At 40.2% G+C, this 22261-nt stretch overlaps 3 protein-coding genes and 2 non-coding genes across 6 annotated transcripts in view; 2 read left to right on the plus strand and 3 right to left on the minus strand.

Annotated features, from left to right (window-relative positions):
- The window catches only part of CMKLR2 (chemerin chemokine-like receptor 2), an 82366-nt gene extending 79015 nt beyond the window's left edge, over positions 1-3351 (plus strand). For both annotated transcript variants that reach the window (XM_060301961.2, XM_060301962.2), the window contains one exon: positions 1802-3351. In XM_060301961.2, the coding sequence (XP_060157944.1) occupies positions 1830-2897 (1068 nt within the window). In that variant the 5' untranslated portion in view covers positions 1802-1829 and the 3' untranslated portion in view covers positions 2898-3351. The remainder of the gene's footprint in view (positions 1-1801) is intronic.
- An 8463-nt stretch (positions 3352-11814) lies between these two features.
- EEF1B2 (eukaryotic translation elongation factor 1 beta 2) lies at positions 11815-15777 on the minus strand. Its single transcript, XM_030853951.3, has 6 exons — positions 15374-15777; positions 14785-14907; positions 13015-13141; positions 12671-12737; positions 12126-12251; positions 11815-12013 (listed from the first exon to the last, which is right to left on the minus strand). Exons 1-6 carry the CDS (start codon positions 15451-15453, stop codon positions 11859-11861), a joined length of 678 nt encoding a protein of 225 aa, XP_030709811.1. The 5' UTR covers positions 15454-15777; the 3' UTR covers positions 11815-11858.
- On the minus strand, positions 12382-12514 carry LOC115853005 (small nucleolar RNA SNORA41). Its single transcript, XR_004039355.1, has one exon. It is a non-coding gene; the product is annotated as a small nucleolar RNA SNORA41 (small nucleolar RNA).
- On the minus strand, positions 12820-12898 carry LOC115853004 (small nucleolar RNA SNORD51). The gene has a single exon (XR_004039354.1). It is a non-coding gene; the product is annotated as a small nucleolar RNA SNORD51 (small nucleolar RNA).
- Positions 15778-15896: 119 nt separating the features above from the next.
- NDUFS1 (NADH:ubiquinone oxidoreductase core subunit S1) overlaps positions 15897-22261 on the plus strand; it is a 32159-nt gene continuing 25794 nt past the window's right edge. Inside the window, exons 1-3 of the mRNA XM_030853933.2 lie at positions 15897-16087; positions 19682-19746; positions 20269-20360. Of these exons, the coding sequence (XP_030709793.1) occupies positions 19686-19746; positions 20269-20360 (153 nt within the window). The 5' untranslated portion in view covers positions 15897-16087; positions 19682-19685. The remainder of the gene's footprint in view (positions 16088-19681; positions 19747-20268; positions 20361-22261) is intronic.

Below are 22261 nucleotides of genomic sequence, written 5' to 3' on the forward strand. Positions count from 1 at the left end.
CTGGGGTTGGGAGAATGCTAATAAAATGCTTTTGTTTTTAACTATGCTCTGCTAGATTCCTCAAATGATTTTAAGTAGGATGATGAATTTAGTGTTAGTCAAATTGAGTCTGAGCTGGCTGTGAGCAACACAAGATGTTTTGACCTCTTTGTTCTAACCCTACTATAATCTCAAATCTTACATATTTGCCTCATTAATGATTAGAGCTCCATGAAATGAATATAACTATTAGTCTTTTTTCTACTTGATTTTGAATACTACAGATAGAAATAACACAAAATAAATTGATGAAGCTATATTTACACCCAGTAAACAATTTGGTTGAAAAATTGACATTCAAGTCTTCTTAACGCAGGAAACTGGACTGGATAGCATGGGGAAAAAAAAAAAAGGCCACAAAAGAAAACTTACTTTGCATGAAATTATAATAGATAACATTTGGTATGGATAAAAATAAACAAAATAGGGGTGAGATAGGGAGTGTGGGAGGGAGACGCAAGAGGGAGAAGATACGGGGATATATGTATATGTATAGCTGATTCACTTTGTTATACAGCAGAAACTAACACACCATTGTAAAGCAATTATACTCCAATAAAGATGTTAAAAAAATAAAGGGGTTCCCTGGTGGCGCAGTGGTTGAGAGTCCGCCTGCCGATGTAGGGGACACGGGTTTATGCCCCGGTCCGGGAAGATCCCACATGCCGCGGAGCGGCTGGGCCCGTGAGCCATGGCCGCTGAGCCTGCGCGTCCGGAGCCTGTGCTCTGCAAGGGGAGAGGCCACAACAGTGAGAGGCCCGCATACCTCAAAAAATAAAACTGATTAATAAATCAAATCTTTGTTGTAATGTAGAAAAGAATTACTTTGAATTAATTCAAAACAAAGTAATTTCAGGAAAATAAATTTAAATAAAGCTTAACTGCACTCTATAAGAAATTAATATAGAAATTAAGTGGTCATAGTCAAGTTCATTCCAAAATATATCTTGTAGTTGAAAAGCCTTCCATATTGATATAATTCTGGTGAACATATTTGAATTTATAAACCTAGAATCAAAACATCCATGGGTGCAAAACAGTGGGTCAAAATCTCCAGTGCTTGCCCGTGACATCCAGGTGGGTGAGCCAAAGAAGCAATTGGAACTCTGTCTAGATCTTAAGAAGTCAGGGTACAAATAAGGATTTTGAAGTCATCACCACATAAGTATTCATCTGTTTTCTTTTGCATCTTCCATAAAATAATAATGCCTGGTAAGAACTTAATAAATATTTGTTGAATGTTAGATTCTCTCTAGTCAGCCCTACAAGCATTATGAACATAGGAATTGTACCTATAGAGTCAATCATTTTAATTTAGCACTTACTGAATACTTTACAAAACTAAACTCTCACAGCTTTGAGAATAATTATAGCAACACTTAGGTCCACTGAGACTTGGACACCTGGAGTGTCCAACAGAAATATACTATTTCTAGTTCATAAGATGAAAAACATTTTTTTAACATATGATATTTCTTTAATGGTTGTAAGTCTATTCAGGTTTTGTTTCTGCTTGTGTCCATTTTGGAAGAGTACATTTTTTTTCAGGAAACATTTTGCCAAATATTTCAAATAAGTATTTTTTTCATAGCTTCCTCTCATTTAAAAAATCTCTACTTCTGTGGTTACGTCCCCCTTTTGGTCGTAAATTGTTATTAGTGTCTATTAAGATAAAATATTTTTATCCTTATGTTCTGTATCATTCATTAAACATTTGTTCTTTTAAAAATTGTTTTCTTTCTTTTTAAATTTGCTTCCATAGATTTCTTCATTTTGCATTTAGCAAGGTCATGGAAGATCTAGAGGAAACATTATTTGAAGACTTTGAGAACTACTCCTATGCCCTGGAATATTACTCCCCAGAGACTGATTTGGAGGAGAAAGCACACCTAGGAGTCATTCACTGGGTCTCCCTCGTGTTATACTGTTTGGCATTTGTGCTGGGCATTCCAGGAAATGCCCTTGTCATTTGGTTTACGGGATTCAAGTGGAAGAAGACAGTCACCACTCTCTGGTTCCTCAATCTAGCCATCGCAGATTTCATTTTTCTTCTCTTCTTGCCCCTGTACATCTCCTATGTGGCCATGAATTTCCACTGGCCCTTTGGCATCTGGTTGTGCAAGGCCAATTCCTTCATTGCCCAGTTGAACATGTTTGCCAGTGTTTTCTTCCTGACGGTGATAAGCCTGGACCGCTATATCTACTTGATCCACCCTGTCTTATCTCATCGGTACCGGACCCTAAGGAACTCTCTGATTGTTATTATAGTTGTTTGGCTTTTGGCTTCACTAATGGGTGGTCCCGCCCTGTTTTTCCGGGACACTCTGGAGTTCAATAACCACACTCTTTGCTATAACAACTTCCACGAGCATGATCCTGACCTCACGTTGATGAGGCATCATATTCTGACCTGGGTGAAAGTTATTGTTGGGTACCTCTTCCCTCTTCTAACAATGAGCATTTGCTACTTGTGCCTCATCTTCAAGGTGAAGAAGCGAAGCATCCTGATCTCCAGTAAGCACTTCTGGACCATCCTGGCTGTGGTCATTGCCTTTTTGATTTGCTGGACTCCGTATCACCTGTTTAGCATTTGGGAGCTCACGATTCACCACAATAGCTATTTCCACCAGGTGCTGCAGGCCGGAATCCCCCTCTCCACTGGCTTGGCATTCCTCAATAGTTGCTTGAACCCCATTCTTTATGTCTTAATTAGTAAGAAGTTCCAAGCACGCTTTCCGGCCTCAGTTGCTGAGATACTAAAATATACGCTGTGGGAAGTGAGCTGTTCTGGCACAGTAAGTGAACAGCTCAGGAACTCTGAAACCAAGAATCTGTGTCTCCTGGAAACAGCCCAGTGAATTCTTACTCTTGCACAGATCATATGGCTTTTGTGTGGGTCCCCTGACAGATGCTTTCGGATTGTTTGGGTCCAAGACATAGAGCTGACTGTATCTTTTTATTGTTTTTGGTCATTTTATTGGCATCATATTTTTCTATTGATATAAAACATAAGAAGGATCTTCATTTTTTTCCAGCAACTTAAATTATCTGTGTTATTCTTGCTAATTATACTGTAGTGGATTAATTAACACTATTTTTTCAATTTTAATGACTTTTTAAAAGTTCTAAATCTGAATATTAAATATATGACTAATTTCAAAAATATAAAAATATGTGTGCTTAAGCTCACTTTAATTTTGCACAAGTAACCTATTAGACCTAGTCTTAAAATACAACATATGTACTTTATTTCTTTATTTCATGTAATCTGTATTTGCATTTATGAATTAAAGTAATAGTTGGTTAGAGTAGGTTAAAACTGTCCCAAAATCTAGTCGCTTAAAATAGCAATTTATTATTATTATTATATCTCACAAGTCTGAGGATCAGCAATTTAAACAAGGCACAGAAGGGAGGTTTGCCTCTCTGCTTCGCAATATCCAGAGCCTCAGCTGGACCAGGATGACCCAGCTGCCTGAGGTTTAGAACAGCTGGGGACTGGCTGAGCGGCTCTCCTCCCTTCTCCCCATCCCCTTCCCTTCCTTCTCCTTCCCCTCTCTCTCCTCCCCTTCCCTCCTCCCTTCTCCTCTCCTTTCTTCACACGGGTATTCCAGCATAGCACCTCAGGGTTAGCCAGACTTATATGGCAGTGTAGGGCTCTAGACACCAGGGTAGAAATTCCTACTCCTCTTAAAGGCTATGCCAGACACTGGCACAGTATCACTTCCACTGTACTCTATTGACCAAAGCAGTCACTGGCCAGCTGAGATTCAAATGGAGGGGACATATACCCTACCTCTCAATGGGGATATATGCCCATCTTTAATTCCCCATGATATCATTATAAACATTAATGTTGGGCTTCCCTGGTGGCGCAGTGGTTGAGAGTCTGCCTGCTGTTGCAGGGGACATGGGTTCGTGCCCTGGTCTGGGAGGATCCCACATGCCGCGGAGCGGCTGGGCCCATGAGCCATGGCCGCTGAGCCTGTGCCTCCGGAGCCTGTGCTCCGCAACAGGAGAGGCCACAACAGTGAGAGGCCCGCGTACCGCCAAAAAAAAAAAAAATTAATGTTTTTGGAAAATTCTGAGTATGTATATACGCAAATAAGTATAAGATTGCTATAAACATGAAACACTGACATCCAGATAGTAGATAGGCCAGCTCAATATCAGAATGATTTCAGGAAAATAAAGCATGTATGACGTATTGATATATTTCTACCTTCTATTCCTATATTTATAAGACCAATAAAGTATACCTTTAAGTCAGTGACCTCTTCATGGTGCAAATCTGTTGCACTTAAGACTAATAGTATTTTGACTTCTATTCATTTATGCCTTTAGCAAATAGATGAATAAGAGTTATACAGAACCATGGTAGACAGATACTGTGAGGGATGCCAAGATGCATAAGGTACTTACAGGGGGTGAGATTAAACTTGCATAAAAACAATCCTAAAACAAGGTAGACAGTAGTAAGTGCCGTAAGAGAGCCAAGACACATGTAGACTGTTCAGAGGAAAGAGATGGCCTCCAGTGTGCAGGTCAAGAAACACTGGAAATCTATGTCCTTGCAGTTGGGGTTTCCTAAAGATCCTGCTACTTTTTCACGTCTCTGTTTGTACCCTGTCTTTTATGAATACAAACTCTGCTATTTACTGCAATTTTAAAAACATTTAATTTTCTATAATTTCTCGGTTTTATTTTGAAAGTCATGAGGGGAGCTATGTTATTCCTTGAATCGGTATCCTTTTTTATTTCATCTCATAGTTTTTAAAAATGCTAAGATCAGATCATTTATTGGCTCTGTTCTTTACTGTTAGCCCCATGCAACAATCAGATCTGGTTTGGAAATCATTCCAAGAAAAAAAATGTGTGGCATAGCTCAGCCTATCCCAAATTTCTGTCGTTCCCAAGATTCCTGGCTTCTGCCATACTCAGTATGGGTTAAGGGAAGACAAGGAGAGAAAGGCTCATTGTGAGTTTCCAGCCCTTTGTGCACCCTTGAACCCCGCCCCTGCACCACCAGGGCTTGCGATATTCCACTCTGGTGTCCCCCTCGACCCTCAATGGACAGGCTCTCAGGATCAGGAGAAAAGCTGGAGGATCCAAGAAAGAAAAGAGAATTCTGTAGGTTCATCCCTAGTTTGGGCAAAGGGAGACACTGACTCTGAAGGCTGGGGGAGAAAGAGGAAGGCTGAGGAGCAGGAAGGAAGGGGATTAAGCAACCAGGGGCAAGAGTACATTACAGAGCTGGTGGTGGTCGGGAAGTTACATTTCAGGGCGGTGCTTCCTAAGGTTTGTGAGTTAGGAACCCGGGCAGAGCTGTTCGTTTTTCCCACGCTACGGGCTACAGGCACAGTATCTAGGGCCTGTGAGCTTTCCAGAGGCCTACGAAAATATTTGAGATCCTGAAAAGTATCATTGGCTCTAGAATAGAAAAAGAAAACTTGAGGGAATTCCCTGGTGGTCCAGTGGCTAGGACTCCGAGCTTTCCGTGCCAGGGGCCTGGGTTCGATCCCTGGTCGGGGAACTAAGATGCAGCAAGGCTCGCAGCATGGCCAATAAATAAATAATAAATAACTTGAAAAGTCAGAATTAATAAATACTCTGAATTCATTTGAAAATCGATTGAAAGTTATGGGTCCTTTCCCCAGAAAAATGCTTTTAAATAAAATTTCAGGGGATCCTTGTACCCTAGGCTAAGAACTCCAGTTTTAGTGGCTTTTTAAATAGCTGAGAGTGGGGCTGTGACTTACAGGAATCTACTAGTAGAAAGTAGCAACCAGGGCAGGAACTTTCCAGCAGAAACAGGAGTTAATTTTTTATTCTCAGCTTGAGGGAAGATCTAAAGTGTAGCATAGGACCCAAGCTTGGACCCCAGCATTGGAGACTCCCCAGCCAGCTTCCTCCCCTGGCAGCTGGAATCTGGATAATGGGGCTCTCCAGGGGTCTAATGACCCCTAATGGGCAGGATGAGTGACCGAAAGGACAGAGGGGCTGGAGGAGAGGAGGGCACTGGGGCAATTTGGGGAGGAAGCAAGGAAGCTCAATGCCTAGTTGGCAGGAGAATAAAGAATCTCAGGGCTCCCAGGGACTGGGGCATAAACCCAACAAGACAGACCTGGCTCCCTCTCGATGGAAGGAAGCTCTTCGAAACAGTGGGCAAGTTTCAGGGACTCCAGAGGCAGGATATCTGGCTTTGCATTATGGCTCCAATATATCCTAGCTCTATGACCTGGGCTAAATTAATCCAAATTTCTAGACCTCAGTTTCCCCCATCTGCAAAATGGGATCACAATAGTAGTAACTGCCACATAGTGTTATTATGAAAATTAAATGAATTGACACAGGTAAAGCACTAAAAGTGGTGCTTAGCCCTATAAATACCTATTATTAATATAATATTACCTGGTATTATACATACTCAGTGAAACTCTTGGCACCTTCTGACATAGTAATTACCTAGTAAATGTTAGATCCCTTCTTCCTCTTGAATGAATGTAAAAATCTCATAGGAAGAATAAGGGAACTTACACAAAGAACTTCAAAATTTATACATTTTATTAAAAAATTCATAAAGCTTATCGGGAATTCCCTGGTGGTCCAGTGGTTAAGCCTCCGTGCTCTCACTGCCTGGGGCCTGGGTTCAATGCCTGGTCAGGGAACTAAGATCCCACAAGCCGCGAGGTGTGGCCAAATAAATAAATTAATTAAATGTTTTCTAAATTTTTTTTAATTTACAGTTTATAAATACTATAAAAGGATATGGGCTGAGAGGCTGCAAGGGGCAGGAAAAAGTAGACTGAAAGACTTCTTGAAAGAGGTAATTTAAGTGCATCTTGAAGAATGACTATAATTTTAACAAGTGCAGGTGAAAAAAGGCTATTTCAGGTAGGTGGCATAGGAAGAGCAAATGTTCAGAGGCTGGAAAACAGGCTACGTTCAGAAAAGAGAGACTAGTCCCATTTTATAGGGACAAAGTGAGGATAGAAGATGCCCAGGTTGGAATCAGGCTTGAATAGTAATTCATAGTTCTTTAATATTCTCACATATGAGCAGTAGTTCTTTTTTTTTTTTTTCCGCACTACGCGGGCCTCTCACTGTTGTGGCCTCCTGAGCAGTAGTTCTTTAGGTGATGCATACTTAGAAGTCTACGGACAGTTTCCTTTGATTTTTACTTTACTAAAAGCTATTCAGGCCAATAACATTCCAAATGACAGACTTCCATTTGGGACATTTTCTAAATGCAACTAATATCATCTATACAGGGCATGTATTGAGAGAATATCTGTTTAACTGCCTCAATTTTCATTTTAGGTTTACACTTATGTGATTTTAACATTCTTACTTTTCCTAATTGAGGGTATGAAGAAAGGGTTACGTGAAACAGAATCAAATTTCTAAAAGCAGGGATGAAGAACTTTCCCCATTATTGCCAATACATTATCTGGCCCATGAAGACCTGGTTTTGAGTTCCTCCTCTCTCACTTACTAGGTGGATAACTGGGGAATCATCTTTCAGAGTTGTCTCCTCACCTGTAAGTGCTGAAAACAGTGTTTGCCTTTATCTCACAGGCTTATAATGGGGTTCATATTAGACAATGTATGTGAGGCATGCATTTTTTTTCCTTTTTTGTTCTAAGGACACATAACTGCCATTGCCAAATGTATTTGTTTGGGAAAAAATGACACATACATCCCCCAACACTAATGCAACTCTTTTGGTATCTGTGTCTTTGTCCATAAGTTTATCTTTTCATAGTTACAGTCAATGAAAAATCAAGCATTTTTCAATGCTGCTATAATCTCCATTACTTTCTAAAGTAAATATATTAAATTTATAAAATGTTTCACATATGCCATAATTTAGCCCTTTCTGTTTATTAAAACAGTCCTCTTATTTCCCTGATTCTATCCACATCATCTCCAGATTGGAGCTCTGCCTTTTTTTTTTTACTGAAATACAGTTGACATTCAATATTATATTAGTTTCAGGCGTACAACATAGTGGTTTGACATCTATAAACATTAAAATTGATCACTACAGTAAGTCTGGTAATCACTTGTCACCATACAAAGTTATTACAATTTTACTGACTATATTCCCTATGCTGTACATCATATCCCCGTGACTTATTGTATAATCGGAAGTTTGTCCCTCTTAATTCCTCTCATCTATTTCACCACCCTCCACCCCTCCCACCCATTCCCACCTCCACCTCTGCTCTGCTTTTGTCATTCTCTGGCTTGGAAACCAGGCTTCCCATTGCGCTCACAGAATGAGCCAGCCTATAATTCAGATGCCTCTAAAACCTGGCCCTATCTAATCCCAAACTGACGCTGCAAAATCCAGCCAAACTGGTCTAATTGCCTCCCAAACCTCTGTTCTCATTCTTGCCTTTATCATTCTGCCTTTCACAGCATCCTGGATTTTTTTTTTTTTTTAAACGGATTACTAAGGTCTCTCCAGCTCAAGTCCTAACTCCTCTAAAAAAACTTTTATTTAATTCTAGCCTTCCCTGACCCTCTGGACTTTTGGATTATTGTCAGCCCTCCTTATCTGCAGGTTCTACACCCACAGATTCAACCAATCACGAATCAAAAATATCTGAAAAAAGTCCAGGAAGTTGCAAAACAACAAAACTTGAATTTGTCGCCTGCTGGCAACTACTTACATAGCATTTACATTGTACTAGATATTATGAGTAGTCTAGAGATGATTTAATGAGGAGGGTGTTAGCAGGTTAAGGTTATATGCAGATACTACACCATTTAATATAAGGAACTTGAGCATCTGAGGATTTTGGTACCTGAGGGTTGGGGGGTGGTTCCTGGAACCAATCCCCCCTCAGATACTGAGGAATGACTGTACTTGTTTAATCACAAAATTACTTTTATTCTTAACAGGGTTAAGTATGTTTGAACCACCTCCCTTATGGTTATTTTCTTAATCCTTTTGTATTTTTATAGCATCTAACATAGTGACATTAAATGAATCAGTTTTGAATTCGCACACTGTGCCCAGTCCTTGTACTAGCTATGGCTGAATGTGAAAAAGAAACAAGGTTTCAGGGTCATGTAATCACTTATGGAGCATGCAAAAAAATGTGGGTTCTTATTCCAAAGCCAGAAACAATAAAAAAAAAAAAATCTCTTTATGTATACCTGTGCCTTCTGAACCCACTGGTTCAAAAACAGTTCATTCAGTATCCTGGCTCACATGAATATGTAAGCATTGCTCATAAGAGCAAAACACTGAAAGCAAACTAAGGATCCAATAACTAGACTGGTTCAGTAAGATATGAGACAATGGATTCTGTAACTGTTAAAATAAGAGGAAATCTTTTATGTACCGATACAAAATATCCAAGATATAATCTCCAAGATATCCAAGTCTATTTCTAGGGACAAAACTTAAGATGCAGAAGTTTGTGTCATATGCTACAATTAGCCTACATATATGCTTAGACTAGCTCTGGAAAGACCTAAAAAACTGGTGACATTGGTTGCTTTTATGGAAGTGAATGGGAGACCTGGGGGACAGGGGAGACGTAACCGTATAACCTCTAGAATTTTGAATGATGTTAATGTATTATCTACCTTTTAAAATGACATTAAAAGATACCATTAAACATTTTTTATTCAAGGCCATAGAGTCAAGATCTTAAAAGTCACATGCTTCATCATTCATTATTTTAAGATTCACAAGACAGCTGTGGCTTGTTGACTATTTAAATTTTTTAACCACATTTTTAATCATTTTTTTATCAATAATTTTTTTTGTTTTGTTTTGTTTTGTTTTTTTGCGGTATGCAGGCCTCTCACTGTTGTGGCCTCTCCCGTTGCAGAGCACTGGCTCTGGACGCGCAGGCTCATCGGCCATGGCTCACGGGCCCAGCTACTCTGTGGCATGTGGGATCTTCCCGGACCGGGGCACAAACCCGTGTCCCCTGCATTGGCAGGCGGACTCTCAAATCATTAATAATTTTTAATACTTAATGTTTTGGCCAAACTATTTGGTACTCAATCAAGCTGTTACTCATGTCACTGGTTGTGAATTATTTTTGGCTATTCACTACTACACCTCTACTTTTCCACAGCATTTCCAGAATCCCCAGGCTCTCCTGTTCTCCAGAAAATGAAGTGCTGCCCTCTGCTGGCTCTCACGATACTGAAAACCTGAAAATTTCCCCAGTGATTTTAGACTGAGTCTGTTGGACTAAATGTTGAAGGTGATTTTATTCATCAGTACATATATGTCTGATTGAGTACATTTTCTTTAGAATTTAAACGATTTCCCACATTCAAGTTGGTTGGCCACATACAAAGAAAATCAGATTGGGAGGGAAGAAAACAGCATCGTCCGGTTCAGCTAGGAAAACCTGGACCTCATTCAATTTCCTTGGCCTACAGAGACTACAAAATGATTTTTAGAGGTCTACAATTCCCAAGCTCTACTTTTGTGAACACTACTACTGTAAAAAATATATACTCAAATATTCGATACATCCCAAATTTAACTGTTAAGATGCAGCGGTTTCCAATACTGGAGTCTCACCTGACTACAGTAACACCATCCTCTGAGTACACTCACCTGCAGCACCACCATAGTACTGAAGTCTCCACACCCCAACAGGCTCAATCAGACTTACAAACCCAGGTAAGATGTCCCACCTCCACACCCAAGCCAGGCTTATGAACCGCACCCAAGGGATCAGTCACCCATGTAGCCTCCCTCCCAGGACACACTACTACTCAAAATCACATGCTCAACACAACTTCTCCCTGAACAGTACAGGAGGCATCCCTTAAATTTGCAACATCTGCCTCCACAAACTCTGGGACTCCTCCCCTCCCCTGGGTTAGGCGTCCTTTAGTAAATCGCACGTGCCAACTCATAACATTAATTTTAGGTGGGATTTGTAAACGTGTGATTTTTTTTTTTAAGTCACAAGTAACCCCTAACTTGAAGATGCTAGGTCACAACAAATTACTTTGTCAGCCACTGTAAAGTCACTGGTTACTAACTATAAATTAGTCCTGGCATTTAATTCCTTTATCTCCAAATGTTTCATGACCTGGCAAATGACATTATTTGCTGTGTATTGACCTGAGCACTTCCCTGTTTTTGACTCATTTCTCGATTCTTTAAGGTACTCCCAACATTCACATCGAGGAAAGCCAGCTCAGATATTAAGTAACTTTGTAACCCCTTGCAAAGGGCAAGGTCTTGAACCATTATATATGGGACTAATTATCTAAAATCAAAACTCTTGGGAGTTCCCTGGTGGTCCAGTGGTTAGGACTGGCTGCTTTCACTGCCTTGGGCCCGGGGTTCAATCCCTGGTCCGAGAACTAAGGTCCCGCAAGCCGCGTGATGTGGTCAAAAAACAAACAAACAAAAAAACCTCTTACTACAAAATTTTCAGTCAAGTTTACCACCGCGATTTCTTTTAAAAAACAAGGCAAATATAAACACTTGAAATACTGCAGTAAAAGTTTTATCATCGCATACTGAGGACATCACTAATGGGTAAAGAAGTTGTACTGAGTCCACTTCTGTTAATTTGTTTATAAAGTCTACTCTACATCTATGCATAGTCACAGTATTTATAACAGGTAGTTCCCTCCTTTTTTGGGCTAAACGTCGAACGACAATGCGGACCCAAATTTATATTATTTATGAATTATCTATCCATTAAATTTCTTCCTTCAAAATGGAAGGAATATAAATAAATACCATCCTCTTATTTAGGAGTCAAGAGCCAAGAGTGTCTTTCAAGCTTTTATTTAAGAGCACTGATCCACGATGGATTTTAGATCTTGTTGAACGCAGCCACGTCCATAGACTGCACATACTCGTCAAAAGCAGTGATCTGCTCCTCCAGCATATCCGTTCCAACTTTATCGTCTTCAACTACACACTGTATTTGAAGTTTTTTAATTCCATACCCCACCGGAACTAGTTTAGCTGAAAAGAGCATCAAGAAAAATCTTAGTTAGATAAGTCCTGTTGATTGACAAAGGTTTAAACTGTATGCAAACTGCAGATGCCAGTGTCAAAAGGCAAAGACTAAACTCACAAGAGCCCCAGACTAAGCCGTCTGCTTGAATGCTTCTGACGCACTCCTCTAGTTTTGCCATATCTGTCTCATCATCCCAAGGTTTCACATCTAATAAGATGGAAGACTTGGCAACAAGTGCTGGTTCTAAAAAAGAGTACAAGGAACAGCATTATTCAAATAATTATTTTTGCCCTACTTCAAGACACTTAACAAATCTTAATTTGTTTCTAAATGGATCATCTCCTTAGCCACATAAAACTATAGAAAATACACCTTGTGTTCGTCACACATATGCCCACTTTCTATTTTGCTGAGAAAGAGGTGTTTAGTTGTGTAACAGTTTCTTTCCCACAGAGGAATGCCACAACTGCTACCATAAGAACAGTTGCAGACCAGTAGCTGTGGAAGTTTTGAAGCTCCACTTCAACAGAAGGTTTTGAAATAGTGACATAATTCAACGAATGGGGAGGAAAGGAAATTACTTTGGGGATCAGTCTTTGAAAAAGATTATTCAAATTATTATGAAAACAATTAAGTTAAACACAAATTATAAAATGACCTACTTTTGGCTTTCTTTGACTCATACTGTGCAAGGCGTTCTTCTCTTAGCCTCTTGGCTTCTTCACTTTCCTGTAAAGAAAAAATTTAATATACTTCACAAAGCTGGTTGTTCCTCAGCTTACGGCTGGTGGGTCCTCAGCTTAAAGCAGACCAGCTTTATCAGTAAAAAGCAAATCCATCATGAGCTCAGCCGAAAGATGGCGATTTAATTTTATTCATCATGTAGCCAGTGAGAATTTTTAAAAGGCAGGTAATAAAGTGAAGCCAGGATTCAAACCCAAGCACTTTGGCTACAGAGCCTGTGCTTAAGCACAATGATACGCACAAATGTCAACTTATGCCATACCTCCTCATCATCAGATCCAAAGAGATCAATGTCATCATCATCTTTACTATCTGTAGCTCCACTTTCTGTGGTGTCTTCCACATTAGCAGGGCCATACTTGCCCAAAGCTTTCTTCACTCCTGGCAGGCTTGAAAAAAATTTAATCAGCTAGCTACTATTAGGTCGGTATGATGTCCCTTTTCAAACAATACATGAGAACTTGTTTTCATTACAAGTTATCAATAGACCCCTTTTGTACCAAGAATTTACCCTTCAACATTCCCAGGTAAATGCTTTTATATGTTTAGCTCCTCACCCAACAAACATTAGTAGCATGTGAAACACTATATTCAATACACACAAAGATTTACTTTCAGAATGAGTATTTCTGTTTGAGATTTCATTAAGTACGCTCAGTTCCATTCTTAGTGAACTGGAGTCCACCTGCCCAAACTTCCATCCTTGTTAGCAGTTTCAGAAGAATGGCAAAGGACTGAAAGAATGAGCCACCCCTCACCCCTGAGGTGGGTCCCCCAGGCCAGGGTCAGGAACACTGGCAGGCCAGTGTGGGGAAAAGCTGAATTGCTGTTGTTGATGAACTAAAATTCATATTTTGTGGCAAGACAAGAAAAATTTAAACATAAAAATTTTCTTTGCCTGTTTGGGCCACCTCCCTCCTCTATACTGTGTATCGTGCATCTGCATTAACCAGCCCTCCTGAGGAGATAACATTCCTTCTGAATCTTGAATCTTGGGCCATGATGACCCATGACCCACTACTCGCTTTGCACCTGTAGATCTGGATTGTATAAACCGTCAATAATACATTATTTAATGCGCAACCTTGTCTCAAAAACTTATATGCGAAGTGAGAGAGTAGCATGGACATGTATACACTACCAAATGTAAAACAGATAGCTAGTGGGAAGCAGCCGCATAGCACAGGGAGATCAGGTCTGGGCTTTGTGTCCACCTAGAGGGGTGGGATAGGGAGGGTGGGAGGGAGGGAGACGCAAGAGGGAAGAGATATGGGGATATATGTATATGTATAGCTGATTCACTTTGTTATACAGCAGAAACTAACACACCATTGTAAAGCAATTATACTCCAATAAAGATGTTAAAAAAAACCACAACACAAAACAAAACAAAAACAAAACAAAAACTTATATGGATGGAGACTTCCCTGGTGGTGCAGTGGTTAAGAATCTGCCTGTAAATGCAGGAGGAGACACAGGTTTGAGCCCTGGTCTGGGAAGATCCCACATGCCGCGGAGCAGCTAAGCCCATGTGCCACAACTACTGAAGCCACACAGGCCACAACTACTGAGCCCGCGAGCCACAACTACTGAAGCCCACGTGCCTAGAGCCTGTGCTCCGCAACAAGAGAAGCCACAACGATGAGAAGGCTGCGCACTGCAACAAAGACCCCAACACAGCCACAAGTAAATAAATAAATTTTTTAAAAAAACCACTTATATGCACAGAACAGTTTTCAGAGGTTTCTGATGGGCTTTTCACAGGTTATAATCCTCAATGTGGCTTGAATAAAATTTTCTGTTTCTTAGATTGACTAGTTTTTTCTTCAAAATTGTCATGTTCTACCTGTTACATGTTCTACATGAAAAAATGGAGGATTTCAGCCTCTTGGCCTTCTAAAGTCACAGGAAATTTAGCTTACAATATCCCCACAAAACTACAGTAGCCTGAACCCTAACTTGTCACGTGAAAACCCTGAGTTTAAGCTTAGAAAGCATTCTATTCTTCAGATAAACACAAAGATACTTTTACCTGGCCTTTTCCTTTTCGTAAGATTTGATGTGATTATACCAACGTAGGGCATGACACAAGTCGGCAGGTGGTGGGCCGGAGACTGCTTCAAATACTGCCACATCTGCTTGTGATGGAACATACCTGTCAACGATGCAAAAGTAACTGCACACACCTTTAAAAGAAAAACCACAAACACCAGCCAACGACAAACGCTAGCTACAACCGTCAAATTAGTGGCAATTCGCCCTCTTGTTACCGGACTACCTAAGCAGCTTTAGTTTTCTGTAAAAAATAAATTTCTTAGGATCAGGGATCATTTATTTGGTTCTCCGAGCTACCCTGAGACACAACTGCCACTTAGACCTCAGAAATTGCAATCGCTAACGTGGACCTACAGGTTTACATTTGTTAACTGAGCAAAGACGCGGAAAAACCTGGTGGAGTCAAGTAAGCCGAAACAAAGCACATTTTTAACCCTTCTCCCCTCGCAGTCCCCTCCCGGGGGAGAGCCCTGGGGTCGGGCTTCCTTTCCTCCAGGCGCAGCCGAGGCCGCGCCACGTGGCACCACTGCTCCCGGCCCTGCCCAGACCCCGGCCCGTCAGCTCACCCTTCGATGTAGCTCTTGTCCGCCAAGTAGTCGTTGAGCACCTGGAGGCCGGCGGGGCTTTTCAGGTCTCCAAAACCCATGGCGACGGCTGACAGGGAACTGGAAGGCAGCGGAGGAAAAGAGGAGCGCAGACGGTCACCGCCGAGCGCTAACAGGAAAAAAGGCCCGCAACGAGGCCGGAAATGCCTTATATAGAGACGCAGGCGTTTCTCTCCGATGCCCCCAGCGGCAGGTTAAAAGTAAATTACGTTAAGATTTCTCAACGTAAAAATCAAGGGCTCTTAATTAACGGCCCACAAATTATCCGCCGAACTTTCTTCGTGTTTGCAAATCAATTAATAAAATCGGCATTGCTTAAATCACAACCTCCAAGGTTTGCAAAGACTACCGGAACCGCGCGTTGAAGCGCCGGAAATGACGGAAGACGCTCGGCCTCGGCCCCAGGTTACTTCCGGCGGAACTTCCCGCCCCTGCTTCCTCCCGGCTGCTACGTCCTCCACCCCGCCCTCTGTCAAGCTGACGGAAGTTGCCGAGCTCAATCTAAACGGGAAATTGTCGAATTGTGGTTTCTCGTCCCTCCCGACTTTCCGTTCTTCCAGGCCCGGCTGACTGAGATACCCGAGGCCGCCATATTGAATAAGAAACCCGGCCTCTGAAGGAGTCGGCGGGTTGTAGACAATTCTGCAGGGCAGCCTCGGCGGCTCCAGGGAGAAGGTGAGGTTGTGTTTGGGGGAGAAGGCTGAGGTGCCTTGGTCCCCGGAGTGTGTTTATTGACGAGACTGTTTTCTTTGGCCCAACCGACTCATTCTCCTCTTGTCCTTGAATGGGCGCCGCGTCCCACCCCGCCTCCTCGGGAACCCCCGAGAGCTGGCAGGTGAGGACTGTTAGCCAACGTCTGTGCTCTGACGAAGCAGAGAGGAGGAGGAAATCACGAGGCCCTGGGGAGCACTGGCCCGAGTGCAGCCTTGTGGGTGACCTTCCGTCTGCAGGGGAATGCAGGACAGTCCCCTTCCTGGAGAGGAGGCCGTTTTGTTTCCCGGGAGAGGACCTGTCAAGTGACTTAGGCCTAAAGACTGAGCTTTTCCCCCCAATTACTACATAGCTGGTATAGTGCATCCTTGTTTGGCTGCTGTTGCCTTAGCAACCGTCCATGCCTCTGTTGTTTTGTGTTTTGGTTTTGTCCATAGATTGCATTGGCTAATACTTCTTATTCTTTTCACTGGTGGGGCAACTGAGGAAAAAAGACATTTGAAAAGTTGGCTCAAGGTCGCACTGCAAATAACAAAGCTACGTTGTTTAAAAATTTTGGGAATCCAGTGCATGTGCATGTACTGTAAAAACGTGGATCAGATACAGCTCTGCTCAAAAACGAATTGAGGGTATAGAAAATGTAACGTGAACTGTTTCTGATGAATAAACATCAAGTTGGTTTTTTGCGGAACGTCCTTTTTTCCCGCTGAATTGTGTGTGCATCTTTAAGCAGGGTGTTGTAAGGCTGCCGGAGCACCTGCACTCTTTAATACCAGGAAAGTGGAAGTGATGGCCAGAGAGTAGAGATAGAATTCATTTAACAAATAGTTGTTGAATACCTATTATAAGCTAGAAGTGAGTCCACAAGGAAGAATTAAATGGGTGATGTGACTGGGGAGTAGTTAGGATATTTTGGTTAGGCTGGTCAAGGAAAGTCTCCCTGAGAAATGCCTTTTAAGCCAAAATTTGGAGGATGAGGAGGGGCCAGAAAGATCTGAGGGAAGAGCATTTCCGTCTGAGGTCACAGCCCCTGGGAAGATGGGAGAGGCTGTGGGAGCAGTGTGGAAGCCAGGAGACCTATTAGGGGGCTACTGTAACAGTCCAGGCAAGAGATGATGGTGGCTTGGAATAGGACAGTACCTAGAGAGAGAAGTGGATGGATGCGGGATACCTGGTGGAGAATGTGGAGTAGTATTGTCCCTGCACCAAAAAGTGTCCAGTCTAGTTTTAGAAATGATTATTCATTAGCATTTTCCCGTCTTAGAGATGATTATTTCTGTTCTTACATGGTAGCCAAATAAGTGTAAAGTGCTTATCAAAGTTTTGCAAATCTGTATTTCTTATGTTGGGGCTATGCAGTCTTCCACTTGACGCTGGGTTTTCAACAGACAGCCTAGTCCTGGTGGATTTCCTAGCTAAAGTGGGCACCACTTTCATATTGTCTTGGAGACAAATGTAATATTAAAGTTTTTACATTGTTGTATGAAATATTGTTGATTTTGATCTGCCTTTAACTTAGCAAGTTCAGTTTTACCTTTATATGAATAGATTTTAATAGGACAGATGCTATTCATTCTGGAACTTGGTGGTAAGACTACAGTTGACCCTTGAGCAATGAGAGGATTAAGGGTTCCAACCATTTGTGCAGTCGAAAATCTGTATATAACTTACAGTTGGCCTTTTATATCCATGGTTCTGCATCTGAGGATTCATCTCAGGATTCAACCAATCTCATATCTTGTAGTACTGTAGTATTTACTATTGAAAAAAAATCGCCTGTAAGTGGACCTGTGCAGTTTAAACCCATATTGTTTAAGGGTCAACTCTGTTTGATGGTTCATTTTCTTAGGGGCACTGTGCTAGGTCTTCAGAAAAGGGAAATGACCAAAGTGCACCATTCCTTGTCAAGGAGCTTACAAACTCGAGATACTGAAATTGATTGCTAACTTACAGTTTAGTAGGTGGAATAATAAAGATATATATATATATGTGTGTATATATATATGTATATATATACACACACATATACACAGTGTGTGCTGGTAGTAAAGAGAAGGAGCACAAAGGAAGAGCCCTTTAAAACTGATTTTCAGTGGCTAGTACCGTCTAAATTGAATTCAGATATAACTGACATTTATTGAGCTCCTGCTGGTAACACATAGCCTAAGAGGTATTGTTTTCTTTTATAGATAAAGAGACAGAAACTGTGATTTACCAAAAAGTCACTCACTAGTAGGTGACAGATGTCTGCAGATTCAGTATCACAAATTCTGAATTAATGAATTGTTTGAGTTATTGATGTCTGATTTAATGAAATTTCTGTGAAACATGCTTAAAACTTATGTATATATACAGTTTTCTACTATAAACTTTGAAATTCTTTATGCGATACATTCTGATCACATAATTTGTTGTATTTTTAAGAGTTCCAAATGAAAAATTAGATGCTTAGCCCATATAATCAAGTGAGTAGACAGAAAGTTCAGTGCTTCGCTGATATGATCAAGTGAATGGACAAAAAACTCTAAAAGATCAGATAACTTTTCTCTCTTTTTTGCTTATGAATACCTTTAATTGGTGTTAATTTATATAATCCACTTCGATTTATTTCAGTAATACAGCAAATCCTTTAGAGAGGGCTCCTCAACTGCAGATCTGTTGACACTTTAGGTAATTCTTTATTATGGGAGATTGTCCTGAGCCTTGTAGGATCTTTAGTAGCACGCTGACCTCAACCCACTTGATGCCAATAGCTTTCCCCTAGTCTCGACAACAGTTTGTCCAGACATTGCTAAATGTTCCCTGGGAAGCAAAATTATCTCTTATAGAGAACCACTGTTTTAGAGCTTACTGTGTGGCAGCCTTGGGGGTAGGTACTGAGGATAGAAAGATTAAAGAAGTTCATAATACAGGGGGGGTAGAACAGGCACATAAACAGATAATTGCAAATCTGTAAGATAAATGTACTACTGGACACAGAAAATAGCACTCCAGAGTTTTTAAAGGCTTGGGCTTGTGAGCCAGCTCAGAATATCTCAGAAGCATTTAGTAGATAACTGCTCAGAACGTAGAATGTTAGAATGCATTTTAGCAGGAAATGAAGGCAGAAAGGTAGGCTTTATTTTACATAGCAATTAATGATAAACTCACTGTTTTTAGTAAAATAAAATAAATTTGAAATAAATAAAAATAAATTTATAGTAAAATAAATTTGAAATAAATTTTTCAAATTTATTTTACTATATAGTAATATATTAAGTTTGATCATTTGTTTATAATTAAAAACAACAAATTTGCCCTTTATATAGAATTAGAAGATTCAAATTTATGTGCTAGCTGCTCCTTTGTAGCTTCTTAATGTTGTACAAGTCAGTTAATCTGTCTGAGATGGAGTATTCTCATCTCTAGAATTTCAGGAAAAATATCAGGACTTGTGAAATGTTCAATGAAATAATGTATATATATGAAGTGCTTTAAAACCATAAAATATTATCCAAAAGTTTCTGATTGGCATTGTTTTTCCTATGATAATATAACTCTTCTTTGTTTTATTCTTAGCAATATGTTAAGGATACCTGTAAGAAGGGCCTTAGTGAGCCTTTCTAAGTCTCCTAAAGGATGTGGTGAGTGTCTTTTTTTGAATTTGCGTTTGTGGGTACTAGACTTTCTGTCTTTGTAAATTCATAAGTTTATGGAATGTTTCTTGAAAGACCCATAATATATTTTAAATAAAAATGGAAACAGTGACCCAAGTTGAATAGAATAATTTTCAAAATACAACTTTAAACATTTTATAGAAATTATCATGGAATAGAAAGTAGCTAATTGCCCATCAGTGCCAAAATGGAAAGAGCAGTCATTTTGCTTTTGAGAAGTGGTCTTCCCAGGAACATATTTTCAGTGGTATTAAAAGTTACAACTTAAACTGCTGTTAAAAGTAGACAGCCATTTTCTGTTTGGTATTCAGGACCGGAAAAGCTTTCCTCTAAGTCAATAATTTAGAAGTTTGCGTCTAGAGAAATAGAAGGGAATAGTACAAAATGAGGAAAAAATTTAGATGTGAAGGTTAATTAATCCATTATCCTCTGCTGTAATAACTTGAACTCTGTTAATTTCATTTTCACCTCAATATTTTTGACGGTCAGTTCGAACAACTGCCACAGCAGCAAGCAACTTGATTGAAGTATTTGTTGATGGTCAGTCTGTCATGGTGGAACCAGGAACTACCGTCCTCCAAGTAGGCATTCATTTTAATTCTTTATTTTTGCGTTTGTTCTGATTTAAAAAAACAAAAATAATTTATTTTCTTTATACTGTTCATTTGCTTCTAAAATTTTCAAGATTCCTTGACAAATGCTCATTAAAGAACTATATATAGATAGTAAACTTATATGAAAATAAGTTTGATTTGAAATCTTGGCATTTCAGAGTGAGTGAACTATCATTTATCAGTTTCTGACTTTCTCAGTGAACTGTGGCCGTTCTTTTGTTTCACTTCTGCCTTCAAATAAATTCCCGTTTAGAAGTTTTAAGTTACCTAAAATAAAATTTTAGTTAATATAGGTAAGTTTGGGGAAAAGGTGACCTTTGTTGTGAGCCTGCTTGATGCTTTTCACTTTTATGTAACCTTTCTATCTTTAATAATATTTCTAGGAATGTGTCCTACAAAGCAGATAAATGGAGGGTAGTAGGTTCTCGAATTTATGCCCTAAGTATTTAATTTCTCCAAATTCCTCCAGAACTAACAGAGTTGGTCATGGAGAAGAAGTGCTTCATTCCATCGTAAATTATTGCAGAGCTAAATGCTCTTTATTCATTTTAACAGTAATTTCTAGACTGTCAGGCATACACATGTAAACATAAATATATAACAAAATTATGTACAATGTGCAGTGGAGAGTATTTTGGCATGTATAGGTAGAAAGAGATGTCAGGAATATCTCAGGTGACCTCTGAGAAGATTTTAAAGGATGAGTAGGTTTTTATATGTGGACAAGGAAGCTTCAGGTAGTTTGGTATTGATGGAACATAAGGTATGTGTAGAAGAGGAGATAACAGGAAAGCAGATTATTCTGGTAGAGAAGGTCTGGTCATTCAAGACAATCTATGCAATGTTGAAGAGCTTATAGTTTGGACCATCAAGAATATTCATGGCTACTAAGCAGTATGACAGTGACTGTAGAGGATGGTGGTTTGGAGAATAATAAGACTGGAATGAGACACAGAAAGAGTATATCTTGCATTAGTGGAGCAGGAAGTGAAAAGGCCTAAAATAGTGGTAATGGAAATGAAAACAAGAGGGTATATTCAGGGGAGAGTGAGATGTAGATAGACAGGCCTTTAGGAATGATGAAGAGCAGAGGAGTTTTTATGATTTCTGCCTTTGTTAGCTTATTTGGGGATGTATAGTAGGGGACAGAAATAGATTGAATTTTAACTGTCTGTAGAGTGTACACATGTGAATGCCTACTTATATCTAAAGAAGTGGAGGCCTATCAGGGCTGCAGACCCTCAGGGCCACAGATGAAGTTTTGAATGTAATCATACGTAAATGAGCTAGTGTGAAGGCTGGGACAGTTGACCCACTGCATCTAGCACCCAGGAAGACTCCATACGTTTTTGCTAAGTAGTTAAAATATTGAAAATCGATGAGGTTGCTTTAGAGTGAGGGCTAAGGATGGAAGAACTAATTCTAGAGGAAGTTTGAGTATGTTTGTAGGCTCAGAGAAGGAGCAGGGATAATTGGTAGAGGGAACTAATATCCTTCACTAAGCAAATGGGAACTGGGAAGGGAGTGAGAGTCCTGGCTGGGGTATTTGGAGCCAAAGATAGAACCAGATTATAGTCAGCTGGAAGGTGTAAAGTGGAGTCTAATCTAAAGGAGGAGGGCTAGTCAATGAGGAAGTCAAGGTATGAAACCATTGGGACAGAGTTTGAAGGAGGAGTCTTTGTAGACAATGGTTCAGAGTAGAAATGGGGAGTCAAGCCTTTAGCACAGTCTGAATATGCTTCTTTATCCAGTTTCTTTCATGTAAGGTATAGGCACGGTGAGGATCTTTAAAGAGGTAGCTTCAGAGCAGACGGGTTGGAATCAAGAGGAAAGAAAAGGAGGGGAATCTCTCTGAGGATCAAGTTACA

This window comes from Globicephala melas, chromosome 7, assembly GCF_963455315.2.
Source record: "Globicephala melas chromosome 7, mGloMel1.2, whole genome shotgun sequence".
In the NCBI taxonomy this organism is placed as follows: Eukaryota; Metazoa; Chordata; class Mammalia; order Artiodactyla; family Delphinidae; genus Globicephala; species Globicephala melas.

Excerpts from the sequence above, each read along its gene's own strand:
- EEF1B2 (XM_030853951.3), bottom strand. The coding sequence starts at position 15,453 with ATGGGTTTTGGAGACCTGAAAAGCCCCGCCGGCCTCCAGGTGCTCAAC. Across the intron at positions 14,908-15,373 it reads GACAAGAGCTACATCGAAGG|GTATGTTCCATCACAAGCAG; the intron begins GTGAGCTGACGG and ends CATCGTTGACAG. Across the intron at positions 12,252-12,670 it reads TGAGTCAAAGAAAGCCAAAA|AACCAGCACTTGTTGCCAAG; the intron begins GTAGGTCATTTT and ends ACTCTTTTTTAG.